At 44.3% G+C, this 23,230-nt stretch overlaps 1 protein-coding gene across 1 annotated transcript; it reads right to left on the bottom strand.

Moving 5' to 3' along the window:
• Window positions 1-21,471, bottom strand: LOC113406276 (ICOS ligand-like). The gene is made up of 7 exons (XM_026650036.1): window positions 21,447-21,471; window positions 14,536-14,576; window positions 10,202-10,567; window positions 7,392-7,676; window positions 4,487-4,657; window positions 2,045-2,080; window positions 1-86 (listed from the first exon to the last, which is right to left on the bottom strand). The coding sequence occupies exons 1-7, from the start codon at window positions 21,458-21,460 to the stop codon at window positions 76-78; spliced, it is 924 nt and encodes a 307-aa protein (XP_026505821.1). The 5' UTR covers window positions 21,461-21,471; the 3' UTR covers window positions 1-75.
• Window positions 21,472-23,230: the final 1,759 nt, after the last annotated feature.

Genomic DNA, 23,230 nt, shown 5'->3' with positions numbered 1-23,230 from the left:
TTCAACATAGCGTCCTTAGCTTCAGCATTCTCTTGGTACATCACCAGCTGCCCAAATTCTCTGAGAATTTCCCATTTAAACGTGTGCTGTAAAGACAAAATAATTATTAGTTTTATAGACAAAAACTACTAATGTGCTTGACTGACAATCAATGAACAGAGAAAGATCATGAAGTCAAAGATAGGAAAGGCCCATTAGCCCAGATCCTGCACATGCACAGAGCCCCATGATTTTAATAGGACTCCAGTCAGGCCCTGGAGTCCATCAGTGCAGATCTAGTTGTAGGGTCTAGGCCTTAATCTTCAGGTGCATCTCACCCTGCAAATGCAAGAAATGCCCCCTCTCCCTCAAACAGAGGCCTACTTTAACATTGCTTAGTTTCAGCTGCTGCTAGAATAAAGAGGCATTAACTTTAAAAATTCCTGTATTGTAGCAATATAGCCAAGCCTCAGTTGACCCTCTTATTTTCATATCAGTGAGGATTTCCCAATAAATGATCTGACCTTCCATAAGGTGAAAATTAAATTGCTAAAACAGACAAATTTTTTGCTTTAATACTAAAAAGTGGAATGGCCACTTCAATCTGCCCAGGGTGTTGTTTCACATGGGGCTACATGCACCCTGCACCACTAGACTGAAAAGCTAAAATGACGTAGGGCCAGATCCTCTGGTGCATTAGGGAAGCTTTGCCTGCTCCCTTAGCACAAAATGGTTCTAAAACTAGTAGATGCAGGAGAATCAGTCTAGTATAGGGGACCCATCCCTGCAGTGAGTCCTGAACCACCTCCCCTTCCCATGGCTGGTACTGGGCTGTGCCTGGGGGAAAGGGAGAGCGGGCCTGGCTTGCTCCGCACTCTGTTGTTAGCCAAAGCAAACCAGATTAGTCTTTAGGGGTCTGATCCTGAGCAGAGAGAACCCCAACCTGCAGGGGAGGAGTTGTCTTTTTTTCATGTGTCCATACGGTGCCCAGCACCATGGGGCTCCACCATAAAACAGATATTTACTACAACCAATATTAATGTGGCACAAGTAGTTTTTCACTTAACTACATGTTTATGGGCCAGGTCCTGGGGTCTGGCCAAGAAGCACTCAATATAAGTCAAGAGGAGACTTTAAATAAACTGCTTGTACCATGTAAACAGACTTCGCTGTCTGGAGGAGAAAACCCATTGTTTATAAAAGGTCATTAAGCAGGAAATGGTTTAATGCCTGTTGATTTTAAAATGGGAACAACTGTGTTGAATCAGCCCAGAATGGCCTGGGGAGTGTGTAAAACAACTGTTCATTAAACCAGTTTATATATCAAATGCAAAGCTAAGCATTTTTTGATGTGAAGGATGCTTGCTTGCATTAGATATTTTAAGTCGTATTTGTGCAGTGCAGTTTGTTATAGCAGCTGTTTATATGCTTTTAAAGCAGTGTATTTTCTGGACTTTTATACAGTAATTCCACACAGATCCACTGTATCTCTAGCTAATTTTGCAGATGCAGCACAGGATATGGTTAACACTTGTCACACAATAAATAATATCAAGTAGCCTCCAGACAATCCTATCTCTGTCCGCTTTCACTAGATCTGAGTTTGTTTTTAAATCATGCCTTGTTTTCTTTTATTACAAATGGGTTCTGCCCTTCTAAACTGGCCTGCCACATTACATCTTGTACTCTTGGCCATTAAAATGTTAACAGACTGTAGGTTTAGACTATATTTCTTCGTTAGGGAAAGGAGAGTACATAACGCATGTTCTAAAGATATGGGCCGGATTCTAAGGTGGTGTAAACAGGCATAGATCCACTGAAGTAAATGGGACTATCTGGATTTGAACAAGGGGAGGATTTGTCCCCCTAAGAGGTGGTACACAGAAAGGAAGAGAGCAGCACTTTTGAGGCATATACTGAATTTGTATGAAGTCAGAAATGGTTAATCTTGGGCAGTTTAAAAACAAATCAAATATTTTGTAGAGAGCTGTGGCACTGGAACCCTGAAGTTATGTAGCTCCTAAGACACTTATGGTAAGTGCGTGTCTGATCTTTCACTACTTACTATTGTGCTGTGCTCCATCTTCATTTTGTTGAACATCTGTTAAAAGAAATGCAGCATTTTAAATATGTGAGGTGGTTATTATCTCTTCTTTGCAGTAGCCCCAAGGAGCATCAATAAAGAATCAAAGCTCCATTGTGCTAGGCCAGGGGTAGGCAACCTATGGCACACGTGCCAAAGGCGGCATGCAAGCTGATTTTCAGTGGCACTCACACTGCCCAGGTCCTGGCAACCGGTCCAGGGGGCTCTGCATTTTAATTGAATTTTAAATGAAGCTTCTTAAACATTTTAAAAACCTTATTTACTTTGCAAACAACAATAGTTTAGTTATATATTATAGACTTATAGAAAGAGACCTTCTAAAAACGTTAAAATGTATGACTGGCACGTGAAACCTTAAATTAGAGTGAATAAATGAAGACTCGGCACACCACTTCTGAAAGGTTGCTGACCCCTGTGCTAGGCATTATGCAAACAGTCCCTGCCTCCAAGAACTTACAGTGTAGGTTATGATAAGAGGCAACAGGTGGATGGAACCCACAAATGGAAGAGGAGGATGAGGCAACAGGAAAGCAGGCAAATCATTGTACAGTGAGCAAATATCTTTGCTCACTACCTCTCTAGCCTTATAAGGATGAAAACATTAGAACAGTCTAAAGATACAAATTAAGGTTTTGTAAATTTCCAAGCCTTTATGAATAATTCCAGCTAGGCTCTACAAAACATTACTCTTCATGAGAAAAAGTTACGAGCCTCAGGTTTGTTGGGCCAAGTGATCTTCTTGTCTAGCAATTCATCTTACACTTAATTATGTTATCCTGAGTCTGGCATGGTTACAACTACACTGCATAGTTACCTGGATATTACATAATGGAGTTTGGATGCTGAGACTATGGCTTTAAATCACAGCCCTGCAATGGGTTGGAGTGGCTTTGCACCACCCTGTGGCAGTTCCGAGAGGTATTGTGCCTCAGGGAAGCGCAAAGCCCCAAGTGAGCACAGCTGATGCAGAAGGGGGTAGGACCCTGATTTCTCACCACCCCTTTGGGAGTGCCTAGTGCTGCTAGCCAGTAGCAACCCTTGAATGTGGCTAGCCCCTGCATGGGGACAAAGAGGGAAAGCTCTTTGTGTTCCCCCAGTCTTACATGCTCTCCCTGGCATCTCTGCAATTTGCCCCACAATGAGAGCGCACATACATGGGTAAATATTGGAGCTGGCTGGGAATTTTTTGATGAAACTTTTTTTTTCTGGAAAATGCTGCTTTGTTAAAACTGACACTTCCCATGGGAAATGGTTGCTTTGGACGAAACATTAGTCAGGAGGGTTTCTCAGGTTCAGGTTGGAATATTTTTTTGAAGGGGTGGGGAGGAAGGATCAGAGAAAGAGCCACCACCGAATAGCCAATAGTCCAGTGAACTCATTTAGGATGTGGGAGACCCCAGGTTCAACCCCCTGCCCAGGGCTCCCACATCCCAGATGAGTGCCTTAACCATCAGGCTATTGGTTATTCTGGGGTGATTCTCTCTCATTTTTTGCAAAAATATTCATCAGGTGTCTGTTTCATTCTGATGCGGAATGGAACTTTTTTTTTTCAAAATCTCAAATTTTCACCATATGGGACAACAGTTCCACCCCCATCCCCTCAGCTCTAGTATATCTTCAGTCTTGTTATCGAGACATCTATTGGAGCTCTCTTTTGTTTTATCTTGTAAAGTGCTGAAATTTCTGTGTGGGCAGCTGCAGAAATGCAAGCAATCACATTTGTAAACGAGGATTTGTTTGCTTGTTTGTTACATGGAATCCTAGTAAGAGATGATTGGTTGTCACTTGGGAAATTGTAGGAAACTGGTAGAGTAGGGAATTTGTAAAAGGATCTGGAGCCTTTCATCTAGGGGCTAGACTTGGTGACCTCTCAAGGTCCCTGCCAGCCCTAAACTTCTATGATTTGGTAAATCATTGATTCTAATCTTCTCAAGACAGGTGATAATCCCAAGTCATTATCATCCGGTTTTGGTTTGGTCTATATGAACTGTGTGTGTGATCTCAGTCCAGTTCTTAATGGAAAGTTGTCCATATTGCACAAACCCCTCCTTATCATTACACTCCTTTTGTGGATAGTCTCGGCAGAGAAGCCAAAGACTGAATAGATGTGGAGCCCGAACTACCATTGTATTCAAAGGAATGGTTCCTCAGGTGTGAGGTACGTTGGTATAACACCATGAAAAAGTTTACAGTGCTACTTCTCATGATGTACCAGTTTTGTGGCTAATTAGGAGTATAGCCCCCACTGTTGTCAATTCAGCACTTGTCATGCACTCTAGTTTCACTTATAATGTAGAGAATTCACAACTACGTATGACAAATTGTAGAATATGAAATATTTTGGAAAAATGAAAAGAACTAGAATATATATATCTGACCAACAAGCGTAAATGGTTTAATTACCAGCATATGATCTCCGGTGAGAGAATTTCCTTTTCCACAGCCAGCAGGTTAAAACAGCTAGACCAGCTAACACAATGGCAATGGCAAGGACACCTCCAGCCTGAGCTCCTGGTTCATTTAGATCTAACAGATTGCTTCTGGTCGAGTTAGAGTTTGTGACATTTTCCGAGTCTGAAGAGGAATAGAGAAAAGGAAAGAGATGCTCTCAAACTTCATTCCAGATGAGTGTTCAACTGCATTTTATAGACATGAGATTCACACAAGTCTATAGGCTTCTATAGCCCTCCTATACAAATAACTTTCATCCCACCACCACCAATATTTTCTGAACAAGGCCAAATTTCTACCTACATGGTTTTTAATTATTAATCAATATTACACACACTTTTTAGGCATACATTTTCCTCCTGTGGAAGGATTTAGTAACACAACTTCTCTTGAAAATGACAGCACTATGTGTGTTCAAGTGACAAAGTCCTGCCCACACCAAAGCTGGCTGTCATTTTGGATATGCTCTTCTGAGAAAGGAATCTACTGAACAGCTTTCGAAGATTAGTTTTTGAGTGATTTGTTGTACTCAAAATTAGACTTGTTTTCAAACAAGAATGAGGGCTAGATCCTTAGCTGGGGTAAGATGTAACTCCATGGATATCTGGTCCCGAAGCTTTCAAAGCCTCACCAATGACCATGAGGATTCCCTAAAGAGACAACCCAAAATGGCAGCCATGCTTTGGCAATTGCCATGAGACCCTGCAGTTCATCCTGCAGGTCACCACACTACACAAGTGACAGCACTAGGGAGTACATATTGTTGTGCCTGTATATTTATTTATATATTACCAACCCACAGATACACAATGATATGACTTCAAAACTGTTGCTGCCTCATTGGACCAAGTACAGGATTTTGTAGGCTCCTGCGGGAGCCATGAAGACTCAGCTGCCATCGTGACGTCGTTCCTTTAGGGGAGAAAATCCCCTACAGCCATTTTAAAACTTTGTTTACTACTCCAAAAACCTACTGAAACAAGATTTCTATGAAAATTTGGCTTCTAATAAGTATTCCGCTGTATGTGAGCAAAAATCTCTGGCAGAATAATTGTTCACATGTGCCTTAAGAATAGGGTTGCTAACCCTCCAAGATTGGCCTGGAGTCTCCAGAAATTAAAGATTAATCTTTAATTAAAGATTATGTCAGGTGATGAAATCCCCAGGAATACATCCAATCACAATTGGCAACCCTACATAAGAAGCCCCATCCTTTCCTCAGGGCACTTGCTGGTTTGGTTGTGCTGCTTCGTTTCCTCCTGGCTAGTAGGGACGATGCCCCAGTAAGGGACAAGAGAGGTGATGAGAAAGCTCCGATATCTTCTGGTCCCTGCCCACAACACAAGTTGTGTCCTCTCCCCACCTTCTCAGGGCCAGCTCATATCATACTCTTAACCCCAGAGCCTATTCTTCTTCTGCCCTGTCTCAGGAGACATTCACCACTTCTCCTCCTCTTTTCCTGGTTCCAGATTCCCCTTCCATTCAGCAACCATGGCAGACAGTAGGTTTGAGCTGTTGCCTATAGACTTGTATTTTTTTTAATATCTATTGTAAATAAGCAATAAAATCAGCACATGTGCATTCAGAATAATGGGTGAAATCCTGGCCCTATTGGAGTCAATGGCAAAATTCCCATTGACTTCAGTGGCGTTACGTTTTTTTGTTTGTTTGCTTGCTTCTAAAAACAGTAGAGCGATGTATTCTGGAAAAGTTAATCAACCTTATAAAAGGTAAAATAATTCTTTTCAGAATGAATGTGACAAAATGTCTTTAGGAAGATAATAGTGAACGGGTTATTCCTATTTCCTACAGGGTGGAATGTTGGCACTAGCAAGCTACCAAATGCCCCTTATCTTGCAATCTGTACTCAGGTATGCGTGATCTTTGCTCACGCTAGTAATCACATTGATTTCATTGGTATTACTTCACTGAGTTTGCAAGATAGATCCCTTTAGCTCTGACCCTGCAGCTGGCTCTGCAAAGGCACGGGGGTCTACCCACATAGTGCGGCTTGCAGGATCGGGGCCTAAGATTGCAATGTCTGGAGCAAGGCTTTATCTTGTCTTTATGCTTGTCTGTAAGGCATCTATCACGCTACAGGTGCTACAGCATGTAAATATAGATTTGTACAGAACAGGAAAAGTTATCTGTTTTGTGAATTTGAGTGGTTAAGTCTTGGTTTTTATTACTAATAACTTCCACCAGCAATAAATGGTCTATCATCCATGTGTCTCTCATTGATTGTTCTGAATGCTTTGGCCTAATACCATTTCCAGTTATTTGGTGCTTGGTTGAATAATCCAATTAGACATTTGGTACAAACCTAGTTTCAAATGTCTCTTTGTCTTCAAAGCAGTTTTGGAGACTGAAAACAGAACTTTAAAACTACCCACAGAAGGAGCATAGCTAAGAGAGTGGTTGTCAACCAATGTGGTGGGACTTCAGGAGTCATGGATCCACTACATATTAAAATGTCTTTCCTTTAAAAGTAAGCCTTCAGCACTGAGCTAGGCCTAGTGTGGTTCCCACAGGAGCTGAAGGGGGAATCATAGTGATTCCAAAACTGTTTCAGGGGAGTGGGAGAGAACTTCTGTGATCAGGATGGTGCTTCTTACTTCCACACAGAGGAACGGTGATCTGTGTGCAGATCTAGGAGGCCTAAGAGGGTGTTTAGCTTCATTTGAAAAAAGTCACATTTAAATATAAACACTGTGGCCTAAATTTATATAGGCTTTAACAATTAAACTCATTTCAGTAGGTCACTGGACTATCATGCTGTTAATTAGGCTGCTACTCATCAGAGATGTACATGTAGACACACACACACCTGTTATTTGCCAAATATTAAGCAACTTACAGAGGATAGTTAGATTTTGCTGTAGTAGTTCATTTTCTATGATGCATTCTACTTTTATATCAGAATTTGCTTCAATCTTCAGTGTGCTGAAAACACTGTATGTGCCATCATTGTCTTGGATGATCTTTAATGATGATGGATGGAGGGTGCTGTTGTCTGTTCTATTTATCCAGTAAATGTTTGGCTTTGGGTATCCTTGGCTATAGTTGCAACTTAATGTCACCTCTTCTCCAATATTTGGGTGGATTCTTATAGGTCCACTTAGTACTGGCAGGCTGTTATTGGCTGGAAAAGGAAAAAACATTAGCATTTTATAATCTTTTCAAAAGATTAAGGAATGACTCAGATTATAGAGCACAGGTTCTGGGGATTATAAACTCATAGCTCAGACATAAATATCAGCCTGCATGGACATTAGGCCAATTACTTCAGTGATTTACTGAAGGAGTCAGAAGGCCAAACCAAAGGGTAAAAGGGTCTTAAACTCACTTCAGTAGCATTTTGCAAGAAGATTCTGAACTAACTCAGAGAAGGCCCCACCATGGAAGAGGTTGTAAGAGACGTATCAGAGAGCAGAGCTCTCCCAACTGTTCTCCTTGTGGAGATCCCCCATAATGCCCATCAGGGTAGATGGGGATACACACACAGTTACACAGAGGAAGCCCTGCCTCCAAGCCTGGCAGAACTGCATGAGGCTAGGGCATCCACATGGAGATCCTATGTCCTCTGCACTGGCTTTAGCAGCTTCTTTCCCTGGCAACACAGTTCCATTGCACAAATAAGGAACCCTGGACCACGCAGAGAGACTTCTGCAGGTGACAGGAGTGGGTGTATGGTTGTAAGGAACTGGCTGATCTCCCTATTTCCACATGGAGGAATGCGATCCAAGCGTGGATCTAAGGGGCACAATCCAGGCCTTCCTTTGCACACAGTACTATTTTAAAGCTATTTGGGGCTAACTGACTTTGGCTCTTTCAGTCTTCCAACATATCACAAAGCAACAAAGAGTGGTATATGAAGGCAGATCAGATTAACAAATGAAGTACTGCTTTACACCACAAACAACTCTTTACAACATAAATTCCCAGCTTGCTTACAAAATATTGTTTTCATTAAATAATTTTCCATCTGGATAAATAAACTTCCAGAGGACATGGATACTTTTCACAAGGGACAGGGCTTTAATTCTGAGAGTGGCAGGAAGCCCAAAAGAGGATCTACTCTTATTTTCAGTTTACTGCCTAAGGCTATGATCCTACAGTCAGATTCACCCCAACACCTTCAATAGGGTGTTGCCCAGAGGCATTGGCTCGTGATCATCAGATGGGAGGATTAGGGACTAACTTTTTTTTAAGCTCAGATTCTGGCCAAAGTGAGGCTATGCCCTCTGCTTCCTCACATCTGAGACCTGTGGGAACTGCACAGTAACATTTGCTCCAAGCTGAACTGTTTATGACAGCCAGAAATGAAGAGGCAGTTAAGCAGAGTTAGAATTGCTATCCGCAGCTTCAGAGTCGCTGCCTTGGATTTTATTAGGATGGGGATGGTGTGAATAAATGCAATAAGGCAGAGGAGCTCAGAGGTTATGAAATCTATACTGGTGAAAATAAAATAGATCACTTCTTCATTCCAAGCAGAAAGAAATATGGGGAGGAGGATGGGGACCAGAACAGCTGCTGGAAGAGAGCCAAAAATTAGGAGTGTACCAAATATCTAATCGTCACTTTTATTATTTGTATTATATAGCGTTTAAGATCCCCAGTCACAGAACTGGACCCTGTTGTGCTAGTGCTATACAAACGGGACAAAAGATGGTCCCTGTCCTAAACAGTCCTTGGTTCAGCCAGGCACTTAAGCACATCCATAACTTTAACATGTTTAAGTGTGTTGCTGAAGCTGAGCTAATCTGACTAGCTGGAATTGTTATATGGGTGAAGCCAAATAGCTATACAGTTACTGAATAATGAAGTATAAATATATTAAAGTGGATCATTACCGCAGAATGTTTGTAATGAGAATCAACACCAACCGTAAATCAGCCTCCCAAAACATGGCACAATATATATTGCTCTTTCTATTGCATTTGGTTACTAACTTATTGCCATTTCAAAATATATTGATAACACTGCACTGCAAATGGAACATTACTTGTGGTTCCATTATGCGCACATTGGGATTTCTCTCACCCTTTGTCCTAATTAAAGCTTGTTTTCTAAAATACATTTTGGCACCTGATTCTGAAAAAAAATTACTTTTACTCCCTACCCCCAACCTGTGTTGAGTTCATATCACATCTGGCTCTCGGGAGAGGGGCAGGGGAAGCAGTAGAGCCAGCCACGCCACAGGTATCATTGGGCTTTGGAAGGTCATTAAAAAAAATAGTCATCTGAAGACAAATAACAAAACTGTCACTGGGATTTGGCCAAGTACTTGTCTGAGTCAGAATTTGGGTACAGTCCTGCCTGAAACTGACTTGTTTAACTACCCTCTCAGTAAACATAAGTGTTCCCTCGCCCCTTGTCCCTCCCTGAACAGCTGAGGGAAGGGTAAGCCAAACAGTCTGTGCTTCAAAAGTTGGAGGACTAGATGGTTTTGAATTGTTTATTGTGATACTGTCCTTGACCGAGTTAAAAGCTTGGATTGTCTAAGGGAGGCAAATTAGTGTGGTGGCACCACCATCATTTGGGGCATGGGGAAATCCTCCTCCCTTAGCCTATTGTGTGACAAATGCCCCTTCTGCAGCATCCACAGAGATCTAGGGTGGCAAACTGCTGTTTAATATTGGTTTTATATGGAATAGAAGGGCTTACCTGCTACCTTGAGGGCCACATCTGCATTGTGAATAACCCTGAAAACCACGTCCTTCTTCTGTACTATGCACCGGTATGTGTGTTCATCTCTCAGGCTGACGTTTAGCAGCAGCAGAGAAAAAATGCCATTTTCCAGCTTATCCTGAAATAATCGAGTCCTGTTTCTGAAGTCTGCACACTGCTCGCTTTGGTTCTCATGACCAGAATTAAAGGTGTGTACCACTGAACATGGTTTTGAACCATCCGCTATTTGCCAAAAGACCCGTAGCTTATTTAAAATGAATTTTTTCTCTGGAGTATAAATGCAACTCAGTTCAGCAGTGCTGCCTATTGTGCTGATAACTTTCTTATCTTCCTCTGCAGTAACTACAAAAATAAAAAGGGGAACAAAGAGAAAATCAGTCTGAAGAAAAGCAGTTTAATATACTTGTCACAATCCTACTTACCAGCTGGTTTGAAAAGGAGTACTTATATTTTCAAAACAAGAATATCAATATTCACTTGTTTGTAAAGAAAAATAATTGCTTAGGGCCAAGTTCTGATCTCATTGCCACCAAAGAAGGGAGAAAGTATGATCCAGTGATAAGGACACAGGTTCAAAGTTCTCTTCGCCGCCACCAACTTTGTGTGTGACCTTGAGCAAGCCACTTAATCTCTCTGCTTCTCAATTCTCCATCTGTAAAATGGGGATTAAAGTGGAGACAATAGCACTTCCCCACCTCACCAGGGTGTTGTGAGAACAAATACATTAAAGATTGTGAGGTGCTTAAGTAAAGGGGTGAGAGGCATACAAGTACCTACAATAGAAACAAAGTAACTGTGACTCCAATTGAGGTACTCCTTGCTTGCACTGGTATTACTGATCCTTAAAGATCATGTGTAGCATTATGTATCCATTTGTAACAATTTACCAAGGGTTGTGATGGATTCTCCATCTCTGACAATCTTTAAATCAAGATTGGATGTTTTTTTCTAAAAGATGTGCGTTAGGAACTATTTGGGGGAAGGTCTATGGCCTGTGTTATACAGGTGATCAGACTAGATGATTACAATTGTCCTTTCTGGTCTTGGAATCTCTGAACAAACATTATATGGTCCCCAAGTTAAACGGACAACAAATAGCAAAATTAAAGTAAAGAATAGCAACTCCTTAAAACATAAAGAAATAAAATATTGGTTTTGAGAAGATATTTTCCATGGGCAAAATTCAGACACTCAGGCATGCTGACTGGAACCTATGTACATGGGTGGACCTGTTTAAATCAATGGGACTAGACCCAGGGCCGGTCCTCGACCAAATGGCGCCCCACGCGAGGAGCGTCTTTGGTGCCCCCCCCATTTGTTAAACTTTTGAATACCTTACAGCACCCCAAACCCAGTGCCCCTCAAGCCCTTCACCCTAGGCGATCACCTGCCCCTAAATGTGTCCCCGACTACACCCATGAGAAAGTAATATACACTGTGAGGAAGGGTGACAGATTATAGCACTATATGGAGAATTTTTTCCTGAAATTCTGTTAAGTTTTAAGTGAAGGACTCTAGACATCGAACCTACATTAAAATCAATAATGACTTTTACTGTACTAATGATGAGTGCAAATGAAAGTAACTCTTGGACTGCCAGGCCCACACCCAAGCCCACTCAGCACGTTGTCCCTTGCAGGATTGAAACTTAAACTTAGGTGTTCTATTCTATGCATCCGATGAAGTGGGCTGTAGCCCACGGAAGCTTATGCTCAAATAAATTTGTTAGTCTCTAAGGTGCCACAAATACTCCTGTTCTTTTTGTGAAACTTAAAAGATTCCAATCTGTCAATATAAAATAAAGCTTCTTAAACTGTGCCCATCTGTCTCCCAGGGGTTCTTCAGGTTTCCCGTCCCTACATTTTCACTTCTTCCATGCCCTCGGATATCTCATATCCATGACAGCCATCCTCTCTGGAGGGGGGGCTGGATAATCTTTCAGTTGTCTAGAGATGGTAGCTAGACATCAGTGTGAGATGGCACCTCTACCCAAGGGCCGGCAGAGGAGCTGCGCTCAGCCCAGGGAATGAATTGTGGAAGGGTTAAGTTAAAAAGGCTGCTATTTACTCTACTTCACCATTCAGTCTTTTTCATTTTGGCAAACTGCGTTCATGTTCCAAAAGGGTTTATTAGGACCTCATGAAACCCTCTTAGTTACGTCCTCGTTTGTGCACCAGCATCATCACTGTTAACAGGGAAGCCCAGGAATCGTGTTTTAGGCTCTGTGTCTGTGACTACTTACACACACGTTTAACTTTATGTACATGAATAATCCCATGTAAGTCCAATGCAACTAGTAATGTGCATAACGCAGTTATGCCAATCCCAAGCATACAAAAACCATGAGTCAGGCCTCACAATATCATGGGATTAATTTAAAAACCACAAGATTTTTTTTTAAATGTTGGCTTCTATTCCTTTGCCTTCTAGTTTCTCGACACATTTATGTTACTTCGAGTTTTTCTCCACAATCATGGGGGCTAGAAACCTACTTTAATCCCCCCTTCAAATAAATGCTAGATTCTCACAAACTCACAGGACTCAAAGGGTCTGAGCCAAAGCCAACTGAAGTCAATGGGAGCCTTTCCATTGACTTCCATATGCTTTGGATCAGGACCTGGAGTTTGGAGGAAGAACTCCAAATATTGTAAGAATCATGATAAAATCTCAAGTTTTGGCAACACATTAAACATGTAAGGGTATGCCTGCACTGCAGCTGGAAGGTGTGATTCCCAGCCTGGGGAGACAGACTTGCACTAGCTCTGCTTGAGCTAGCATGCTAAAACTAGTAGTGTGGATGTTGTGGCACTGGCAATGGCTTGAGCTAGCCACCCGGGCTCTGACCCAGAAGGTTGGGCAGACTTGGACTAGGGTAGCTAGCCCGAGCTGCTGTCAGTGCCGCGACATCTATGCCACACTGCTATTTTTAGTACACAAGCTCAAGCAGAGCTAGCGCGAGTCTGTCTACCCATGCTGGGAATCGCACCTCCCAGCTGCAGTGCAGACACAGCCTAAGGGTATGTCTACACATCAATTAAACACCCGCGGCTGGCCTGGGTCAGTTGACTCGGAGTTGCAGGGCTCTGGCTGTGGGGCTGCAAAACTGCTGTGTAGACATTTGAGTTAGGGCGGGAGCCCAAATTGTGGGACCCCGTGAGGGGGGGCGGTCCCAGAGCCCAGGCTCTAGCCAAAGCCCAAATGTCTACACAGCAATTTTCAGTCTTGCAGACTGAGCCCGGGAGCTGAAGTCAGTTTGATCTGGGCCATCTGCAGTCATGCTGTGGGGCTTTAATTCCAGTGTAGAGATACCCTAAGGGGCCTCAGTCCTGTGAACAAAGGTATTACTTGCTATGAATAAGAGTGGCAGATTGTAGCCCTAAATGGAAAGGTCACGGAATCCTGCAGTATATTTACTGCTGATGTGGTAGGTTCACATTCTCAACAAACACCCTTCCCCATGCCAAGGTAGAGTGCGCCGTGACTAGGCATGTACGGTTTTAACGAACACTAAACGTGACTCAGCCAAACTTAGATGATTCTGTGTCTAAGAAGAATGGGGCAACTCTTAATTCTTCTATGAAACAGCAAAAATACTTTAAATCTCATTTGATAGTCTCTCTATCCCCATACCCACACTTTATTTGGGGGTAAATTGGGGAGCTTTTAGTAATCAAGAGTGAGAGAAATGTTTGGGGCTTACCAGTAATGTATGGTGCTAGTTGTATTACTGGTATCTGCTTTGTCAGTGCGTCTCAATCTCGATCTGTACAAGTCTTAATGTTCTACTTGTGAAGCCTCCTCTTGGCAGATGTGTTGATTATGCCGTGATCACTAGGTCAGCTCAAGGCCAGAACTTGCAGAGGGGTTCTGTGCAGGAAGGGCTTTCAAAATTCTGCTGCAAATGTTAATCTCTCTCTCCAGAGGTTAAGGCTAGTGCATTTGCACACAGCACTGTCTAGCTCCTTTTTCCTGTTAACTCACTCAGAGCCGGATTCTGATAACTCATTCTGCATAGCACTGTGTTTCATGAGTGTTCTCATTGACTTCAGTGGGAGTACTCTGGAGGTAAGGTATTATTCAGTCCGAGTAAAGGTCCCCAGGTAGTCCCAGTGTCCTTAATAAAATTACAAGGACATTTGACATTCTTTATGCAAATTACAGAAAGTCTCATATTAAAGAATCTTTATAATTCCTGTTCAAAAGTACTGTTTAGATTTCTGATTTATGTTGTGCACATACATACTCTGCATATTCAAACAAATGCTTGTATTAAAAGTGATTATATTGAGAATAACTTTTTCTTAACTTACCGCATCCCAGAGCACAAAGAAACAGTAACCAAAGTCCAGAGCTATAAAAAACAAAAGATAAAAGCTCAATGATGATAATGCAATCGTAAGTGCATACGTACTATTCACAGTTTTAAATACAATAGTAGTAGCGTAGCTTAGCAACAACATATGGGTAGCAATATCTATTATAGAGACTCAGAATAAGTACCCACATTTTTGATAGCTACAAAATGTCACTTTAAAATTATCACTCTGGGAAAAAGCAATAAATTGAAGGATAATACACTATACTGGGCTTGAAACCAATGCTATCTACCTTTCTGATTAACAGTTGACTGGATCAGTCTGTGGCATGTCAATGAAACATATTGATGTGACTACTGAAAAAATAGCTGACTATGCAGATCACCTTCTTGGGTGTATGGGAATATATATATAGATAAAAATGTATATAGGGAATACGTCATGGTGTGGAGTGGTATAAAGGCCTCACTGGCATGACTCTGGGATGGTTGCATTGTTCCCAAGTGGCAAAGCCACAAGTGGGTTATGCAGATCATTCCAGTCATCTCAAATGAGTATTTTGTATATGTCATATGTTACAGGAAAAAACTATTTTATGAATGTTTTAGAAAGTCCCAATATTTTTTTAAAGCTATGTTTGTAGAATATAAGAACGGCCATACTGGGTCAGACCACAGGTCCATCCAGCCCAGTATCCTGTCTACCAACAGTGGCCAATGCCAGCTGTCCCAGGGGGAGTGAACCTAACAGGTTATGATCAAGTGATCTCTCTCCTGCCATCCATCTCCATCCTCTGACAAACAGAGGCTAGGGACACCATTCCTTACCCATTCTGGCTAATAGCCATTAATGGACTGAACCTCCATGAATTTATCTAGTTCTCTTTTAAACCCTGTTATAGTCCTAGCCTTCACAACCTCCCCAGGCAAGGAGTTCCACAGGTTGACTGTGCGCTGTGTGAAGAAGAACTTCCTTTCATTTGTTTTAAACCTGCTGCCCATTAATTTCATTTGGTGGCCCCTAGTTCTTATATTATGGGAACAAGTAAATAACATTTCCTTATTCACTTTCTCCACACCACTCATGATTTTATATACCTCTATCATATCCCCCCCTATATGTAACCCTCCACCTGTAAAGTCCAGGTGCCTTCACTGTCATAAGTCTCATTGTTCAGAACTTGGGAGGGAGAAAGATAAAAATGAAAACCAATAAATATAACATACACTTTCCAAAACAGTCTGAAAATAGAATCTCTATACATAACAATGCCACAACTCTGACATTGAAGTTTTTCCAGGGCTAGTGCCCTGTCCCAATGGACAGGGATTAATTGCTCTTTCCCATTGGTATAAAACCCCCACTACTAGCTCTTCAAAGATGTAAGAAATCAGACTTAAAAGCCATAACACTTTTATGTCTAGCAAAGCTCTTATGGCTGAGATTGAATCTTGCCCATCTTGGGCCTCAGATAGGGTTAATTTGGGGGGGGGGGGGTGGAAAGGGAGGGGGTGGTCACATTATTCTGGCTGTTTGAGAAAAACAAATGTGGCTGTGTGAAGCTGCTCAGGGTTTGGAATGTTAAATAAGTTTCAGTGGGCTGATGTTGCAGCTTAAAATAAATACATTTCTTTATTACTGTGAAGTTTTTCAAGGAACCAATGGGAATTGTGCACTGTGTAAATTATCACCTCTACATACTTGTATATTATACAATGTTAAAAGAACATTATTGAGGTAGCAAAGTCAAGCATTCAAAAGTTAGAGAATGTCAGAATTAAGGTGGCTTGTACAACCATACTTTACCCCCCTTGTGTATATGCATTACGATATAATCTTAATTGCAGATCACATACTATTTTTTTCACTGGACAGCTGCCTCATTCTGTGCACAGACTGGATGGTGCTCACTGAATGAGTAGCTATTTAATATTATATTTTCTCCTCATTCAATGAGTGGCCCATCTCTTCTTTGTGGCACACTTTGCTCTGAAGACAGAATTATTAATTTCCTCATGGACTTTTTTAATGGAGCTCATTGCTATAGTATTTGAATGCTTCACAAACTGTAATTTATTCTCACAGCCCCCTTGTGAAGTGAGAGGAGTGTTTGACTTTGCAACCTTAATAATGTTCTTTTAAAGTAGTTTTGTGTGTGTGTGTGTAATTCCCTATGCTTTTAAAAAAGCAAACTGAAAAAAGAGAAATTGCATCACATGGAATCATGTGGACAACTGCTTAGGTCATCAGCAGGACTGGAACTTTCAGATCCATTGCAGAGACCTCTACCACTTGAGTAATGGAGTAACTGATAAGAATAGTAGGTTGTTATCCTCCATGGACCAGCACTAGGTGGGGATGAGACACACATTATGAAACCCATTGGCAGATGTATGGTGACAGCCGAGGAATGGTGAGACTCAGGAATCTTGGGTTCTACTCCAGGCTCTGGAGGGGAATTTGCTGCAATGAGCATGGAGTCTTTTACCTGTTCCCCAGGCTTGAACCTTTCTGCCCCATCGCCTACAACTTGTTCCTGTCCCAGTGCTGTCTCTTTCCCACCCTGACTCTTGTCTCTCCTTGCCTACTTAATCCCAGTCTCCACTCCTTGGGTTCTTCATCCTAGTCCCCCGCTCTTTGCCCAGCCAGTCCTAGGATTCCCCTCTGGACTTGCTGTCTGAGTCCCTAACTCACCCTGCCCGCACCTAACCAGTGCCAATTCCTGGGCTTCTCATCCAATCCCAGTGTAAACCACCCACATTTTAGCTCCTTGCCTCAATCTCCCTTCCACCTTGGCTCCTTGTCCCAGTCCCTTTGCCCAGCTAGTCCCAGTTCTCCCTCTGCACCCTAACTCTACATCTGATCTCAATGTTCTCCCCCAACCAGCTGGCTCCTAGTCATCTCCTGAATTTCCCTGACCAGTCCCAGTCTCACCAGATTCTGTCTCCCAACCTACTCCATTCCTTCTCCCTAGTCCAGTTTTGTCGCCTCTGCATTCAAATCAAACTGCTTCCTCCTCCACACATGCTGGGTGCCAGCAGGGGGGCATTGAGAGGACAGGAGATTCGGGCTCCCGGCACTCAGTTTCAGTGCTTGGGCCTATCCCAGCCCAAAGCAGCTGGGAGCTGCCACTACAGCGAAAATCCAGCTCCCCTCCTGTAGCTCTGGGCTGGAGGCAGCAAGCTCAGTCACTGTGTGGAGATGGTGCATGTGCAGTCTGGTTAGCACTAGGAGCTGTGAGGGGATGGTGCATGATCCATGTATGCATGTATATGTATGTGTGTGTTTCTATACAACATATGGCTCTAGAATACCTTCCTTTAAAAAATCACCTTGGTACTATTTTTAAATCCTGTGGTTTTGTTTGTTTGTTTTCTTTCTTAAACAATGGGTCTAATCAGGGGTGGATTAGGGTTTGTGGGGCCTCTGGGCCAGAGCAAGTGGCGGCCCCTCCCTACCCCTTCTGCCTAGAGTCCCCCTGCCTCCAGCCAGGGAGCGGGCTCGGGGTGCGGGGGCTTGCCCCACTCTGCCCGCCTGGCGCTCCTGCCGGGGAAATGGGGTTGGGGCATGCCTTACTCTGCCACCCCCCCTCCCCCCGGTGCTCCAACTGGGGACAAGGGTCGGGGCGCAGCGGTGCCCATTTTTCCTGGCCCCCCCCCACTTGGCTGTGGCAGCTGGAAATGGGACCCACTGGCCCAGTGGCTAATCCACCACTGGGTCTAGTTTCCTGTTGAACCAAAGAGAAAACAACGCTTGATTGTCTTTCATTGGACCTTTCAGGGAATTCCCCTTAAGAGGTATTGCTGGTGCCAGTGAGAAAGTAACAAGTGTAAGTGGGGCTGTCTGTGCTATGTAGCCAAAATGCATAACTGGTGTCAATATAAAGCTGTTGTTATTGGATTAGGATCTTAATATTTCAGTCCAGAGTTTAGACAAGACAAATCCAGGGCCTGACCATCCTCCCTCCTAAGTGGATGTTAATGCTGCTGCAGTCCACAGTGCTTGCAGAGTAGCTCAGTTACTGAGCACCAACCTGAGCAGGTGAGAGGATTCCTTCTTTCCTTGAAACCAGAGGAATTCCTCTGTCATGCCCATTTGGGATTAATTCCTGCACCAACTGGAGTGGGAATGATTTCCACTGACTTAAATGGAAACTGGATCAGTCCCTTAGTTTCTTTTTAAATGGTTTGTTTTTCTCCATTTATCCTTCCCCCCCCTATTTTTAAACTTTCGGTGAGACAGGAGAAAGTTTCACTTCCTCATTCTCACACTGGCCCACTGAGATTATAATTCCTATTATATTTACATGTACAATTTACCTTCTCATGAGAACTGATTTGATGCAGTTGAAAATTGCAATGTATTTTTGGTGTGTTTTTGGTTTTCTGAGCACATCAAAAAATATGATGATGTTCATGGTGCAACAACTGGGTGTTTTGTTTCACATTTAAATCAAATCTATAAACCTTGACTATGTCCTAAACTGTATCAAGAACAGCTCTTTGTGCCTCATCAGTGTTATATTTCTCTTAGCTGAGTTATCAGTCAATTGCCCTACATCTTTATCTGTTTCATGGCATTTTTCCATAACTGTAGTTTTCCAGATAATATAAAACATGCGTTTGTTTAGATCTTTCTATTGTTCACACCTTAACCAAAAGAAAGTCTGTCTGCAGTGACATTCGCTCTACTTCTCTTTTTAAAGAGATTCTTACAGTGCTTCACAAATAAACATCACTAACCACCTACATGAAACAGTTGGGTGCACTGCTGTGGTTTTTCAGCACAGAATCAGTCATGCAGAGCCGAGTGTTGGGGTTGATCACAAAACCCACAGTGCGAGTCATTTTACTGACTTTAATTGTCTTTGTATTCCTAATCCTGAGAGGTGCTGGGTTCCCACAACTCCTACTGTAGTCAAGGGGAGAGGATGGGACTCAGGTGGGAATGATAAAGAGCAGTCCTATTTGTTCAATATGACAGACTGAAAACTGCACTGGCACTTTGTTGCCACATCTCATTGGAGGCATAACAAACAAATGTAGTCCGTCTCCTTTGCTGTAGTGCATGGTAAAAATGTATTGTCGGGGAATATTCCCCATTGAAAGGAACATGATAAGCAATTGGCCTTTGGGATTAATCAACTTGTAAATGAAGCAAGAAATTTTAGCTTTATGCTGTGCTGCGAGTACTCGATGAAGCATTCACACAAGCGCTTGTCTTCTCTAGGAAAAGGGGTGTGTACCTCTATCACATGGTAATGAGAGCTAGGCAGAGAAATGTTTTGTGGAGGATTTTGCTATTTCCAAAATGGATTTTGTTCCGATTCAGAACAAAAACCAAAAATTTCAAAATTCTCCAGACAAAGGGATGGAGCCCCAGCTCTGGGCAGTCTACCTCATGTGCTGTCTCAGGGTCTGAGGTCTCCAGAAGCTTGCCAGGTGGGCTGCCGAGGAGCCAGGAAACCAGGCTGGTTTCCATTAGAACCCTGCCTGGTTTCTGGAGGAACTTTGTGAAAATCAAACTGTCTCTGCAGAATGTTTTGATTTCAATGAATCAGCAAATGTCAACCAAAAAGGTTTTGTCTGAATTTTTCAGACCACCAGTAGTAAGAACTATCATAAGGTAAAATCCTAGTGAGACAAGGCACTTTGTAGTTTTCACGCAAATTAGGAGTTTGAGGTAAACACTATGCTCCTGCTAGAGTTATAGGGAAAAAAATGTGTACATCTAATTCAATGGGTGTTGAAGTCTCTGCACAGACTTTGGGCAGAATTTGGCTCTGGTAGTGCAGGATCTAAGCGCTAATTCTTAACCTGAGAATAAAGAAAGCACCTTTATATTAAGCTAATTAGAACCACAAAGGCCAGTTTTCAGATTCACTCTGGGGTGTGTGTGTGGGGGGGGGAGGGGGCTGTAAAACTTGCCCCTTGTGTTTTTAGTTCAATAATAAAGTACCACTACTATTCAACAGCAAAGTAACCTTCCCCTGCCATAACAATCCCAATAGCATTTTCTGCCTTTCCTGCTATGAATTCCAGTCAGGGTCAAGGGGAGATTTATCTGAGTTGCACATTCCTTTCCCCGTAACACAAGGAGCAGAAACTACTGACTTATTAGGAGCAGGAGCAGGCCCTCTGGTTTGCCCCTAGTGCCCTCTCTTGATAAAGGAAGATTAAATTATGAGCAGCCTCAGCCTTACCCTGACAGCCACAACAAACACACCAAATGGATTGGGGGTGGGAATGAATCAACCTACAGGTAGACACACACACCAGTCAGTGGGAAGAGTTGGCAGGAAAAGCTGGACCTTCTTGGAGCCTGGTCATTTTTGTAGTCAGCCCCCACCCCACCCACCAATTGTACTGACAAAATTGGGAGCAAGTTTAGTGCACCAAAACCCCTCCTGCAGCTCAAACACCCAAACCTGGCACCTGGATCCAGAGAGCGCCACCCAGTTTTTGATGCCAACAACCCCCCAATTGCTAACATCTGAAAAGAGAGCAAGTGTAGATGCTCCTGTTGCAGCAAGAAAATCAGGACCATGCTCCCCCCCAGCATAACATTGATTGACTCCCCCTTCCCCCTTCCCCGTTTGACGCTTGGCTCCCGGGGGTAGGAGCAGGGTCAGTGATTGTCCATTGCCAAGGAAATGAGCTGCCTTGGCCGGCTGCCGCTGCGCTAACAGCACTGTTCAGTGTTTGTCTTTTGGGCGTGCTCGGAGCAGAGCGACATAGTTCTCCAGTGCGATGGCCCAGTCCGGGGGGGCTGGGTACTACGACCCGGAGCCCCCGCAGTTACCCAGCGCCAGCAGGCACGTAGGGGGCGCGGGGACGGGGTCCGGGCAGGACGGAGACCAGGAGTGTGAACCAAGGGCGAGTCTCTGGGTGCCCCCCCGCACTCACCTTCTTAGCTCCATCCCGGCGCGGGGCGCTGCGCGGGCAGCCTCGGGGACTCGGCGGGAGGCGCAGGCACTGGTCCCTCGGCGAGTGTCGGACGGAGAAGCAGTGAAACAGCCGCTGAGCCGTGCCCGGGCTGAGCCAGCTCCTCCCCCCCTACGTCGTCCAAACCGGGGATTTCCGCGGCTGGTCCCTTCTCCCTTCCCACGCGGCTGGGGACAGGAGAGTGACCGCGGGCGGGCCCCCTTCCTCTGCTGCCACCTGCAGCTCCCCGGCCAAGGCGACGAGAGCGGGATCGCGTCCTTTGACGAGCAGAGCAGAGCCTAGGCCAGGCGCGCTCCGCCACCCCGCGCCCGGGAGAGCAGCTCCGCCCGCGAGACCCCAGGCCCGAGCGCTTCGCTCTGCAGCCCGGGCAAAGGGGTGTCCCGTCAATGCCCTGAAACGAGTCGCTAGGACACCCCGCCTATAGATGCGGGGCCCTACCATCTCCACGGGGTTGGTAACCCAGTAGGGCCAGCACCGTGCATTATAAACTCGCCACACTTTTGTCCTGGGGAGCTTCTCCTAGGCTTCCAGCACCATTCAACTCATTGCACCCACATTGCTGGGCGCAGGACTTAGATACACCCGAGGTGCTGAATAATAACAGTTGATGAATGGAAACTACTCACATGCTCCCTGGTAAGTTTCAGCTACACCACACAAGTGAGTCTTCTCCTTTTTAAAAGGCAACCTGTTGATTACACAAGAGCGAACAGTCACACTGTTGCTGAGTCTGGAACTATAGGGCAGCGGTTTTCAAACTTTTTTTCGGGTGACCCAGTTGAAGAAAATTGTTGATGCCTGTGACCCAGGGGAGCTGGGGATGAGGGGTTTGGAGTGTGGGAGGGGCTCAGGACTGGGGCAGGGGGTTGGAGGGCAGGGTGGGGCAAGGAATGAGGAGTTCAGTGTGGGAGGGGGCTCTGGGCTGGGGCAGGGATGCGGAAGGGGGTCAGGCTCTAGGATGGGGCCAGGGATGGGTCTGGGGTGCAGGAAGGGGCTCCGGGGTTGGGGGGGGCTCAGCGCAGGGGATTGGGGCATGGGCTTACCTCGGGGCAGCTCCCGGTTAGTGGCGCAGCGGGGGTGCTAAGGCAGGCTTCCTGCCTGTCCTGGCACTGCAGACCGCACTGCGCCCCAGAAGCAGCAGTTCTGGCTCTGTGGGACTCTCACCCGCAGGCACTGCCCCTCCCCCAGCTCCCATTGGCCAGTTCCCAGCCAACAAGAGTGCAGAGCCAGTGCTTGGGCCACCAGGAGCCAGACCTGCTGCTGGCCACTTCCAGGGCACAGCACGGTATTGGAACAGGTAGGGACTAGCCTGCCTTAGCTGGGCAGCACCGCTGAGGGACTTTTAAAGGCCCAGTTGGTGGTGCTGACAAGAGCCGCCGCAACCCAGTGCCTTACATTCCCGACCCAGTACTGGGTCATGACCCACAGTTTGAAAACCACTGCTATAGGGGGAGGCATGAGTAGTTAATCCTTAGCTCTTAAACTTTCCATCAGCAGATCTCAATGTGCTTCACAATTTTTAATGCATCAGCTTCACAACACACCCCTGTGCAATAGGGAAGTATTATCATCTCCATGTTACTAGGGTGACCAGACAGTAAATGTGAAAAATCAGGACAGGGGTGGGGGTTAATAGGGGCCTATGTAAGAAAAAGACCCAAAAATCGGAACTGTCCCTATAAAATCGGGACATCTGGTCACCCTACCATTTTACAGATGGGGAACTGAGGCTAAGTGGCTTGCTC

This window comes from Terrapene carolina, unplaced genomic scaffold, assembly GCF_002925995.2.
Source record: "Terrapene carolina triunguis isolate 2854851 unplaced genomic scaffold, T_m_triunguis-2.0 Scaffold24, whole genome shotgun sequence".
Taxonomy (NCBI): domain Eukaryota; kingdom Metazoa; phylum Chordata; order Testudines; family Emydidae; genus Terrapene; species Terrapene triunguis.
Note: the sequence above shows the minus strand (reverse complement) of the source record. Positions and strands in the feature narration are given on the sequence as shown.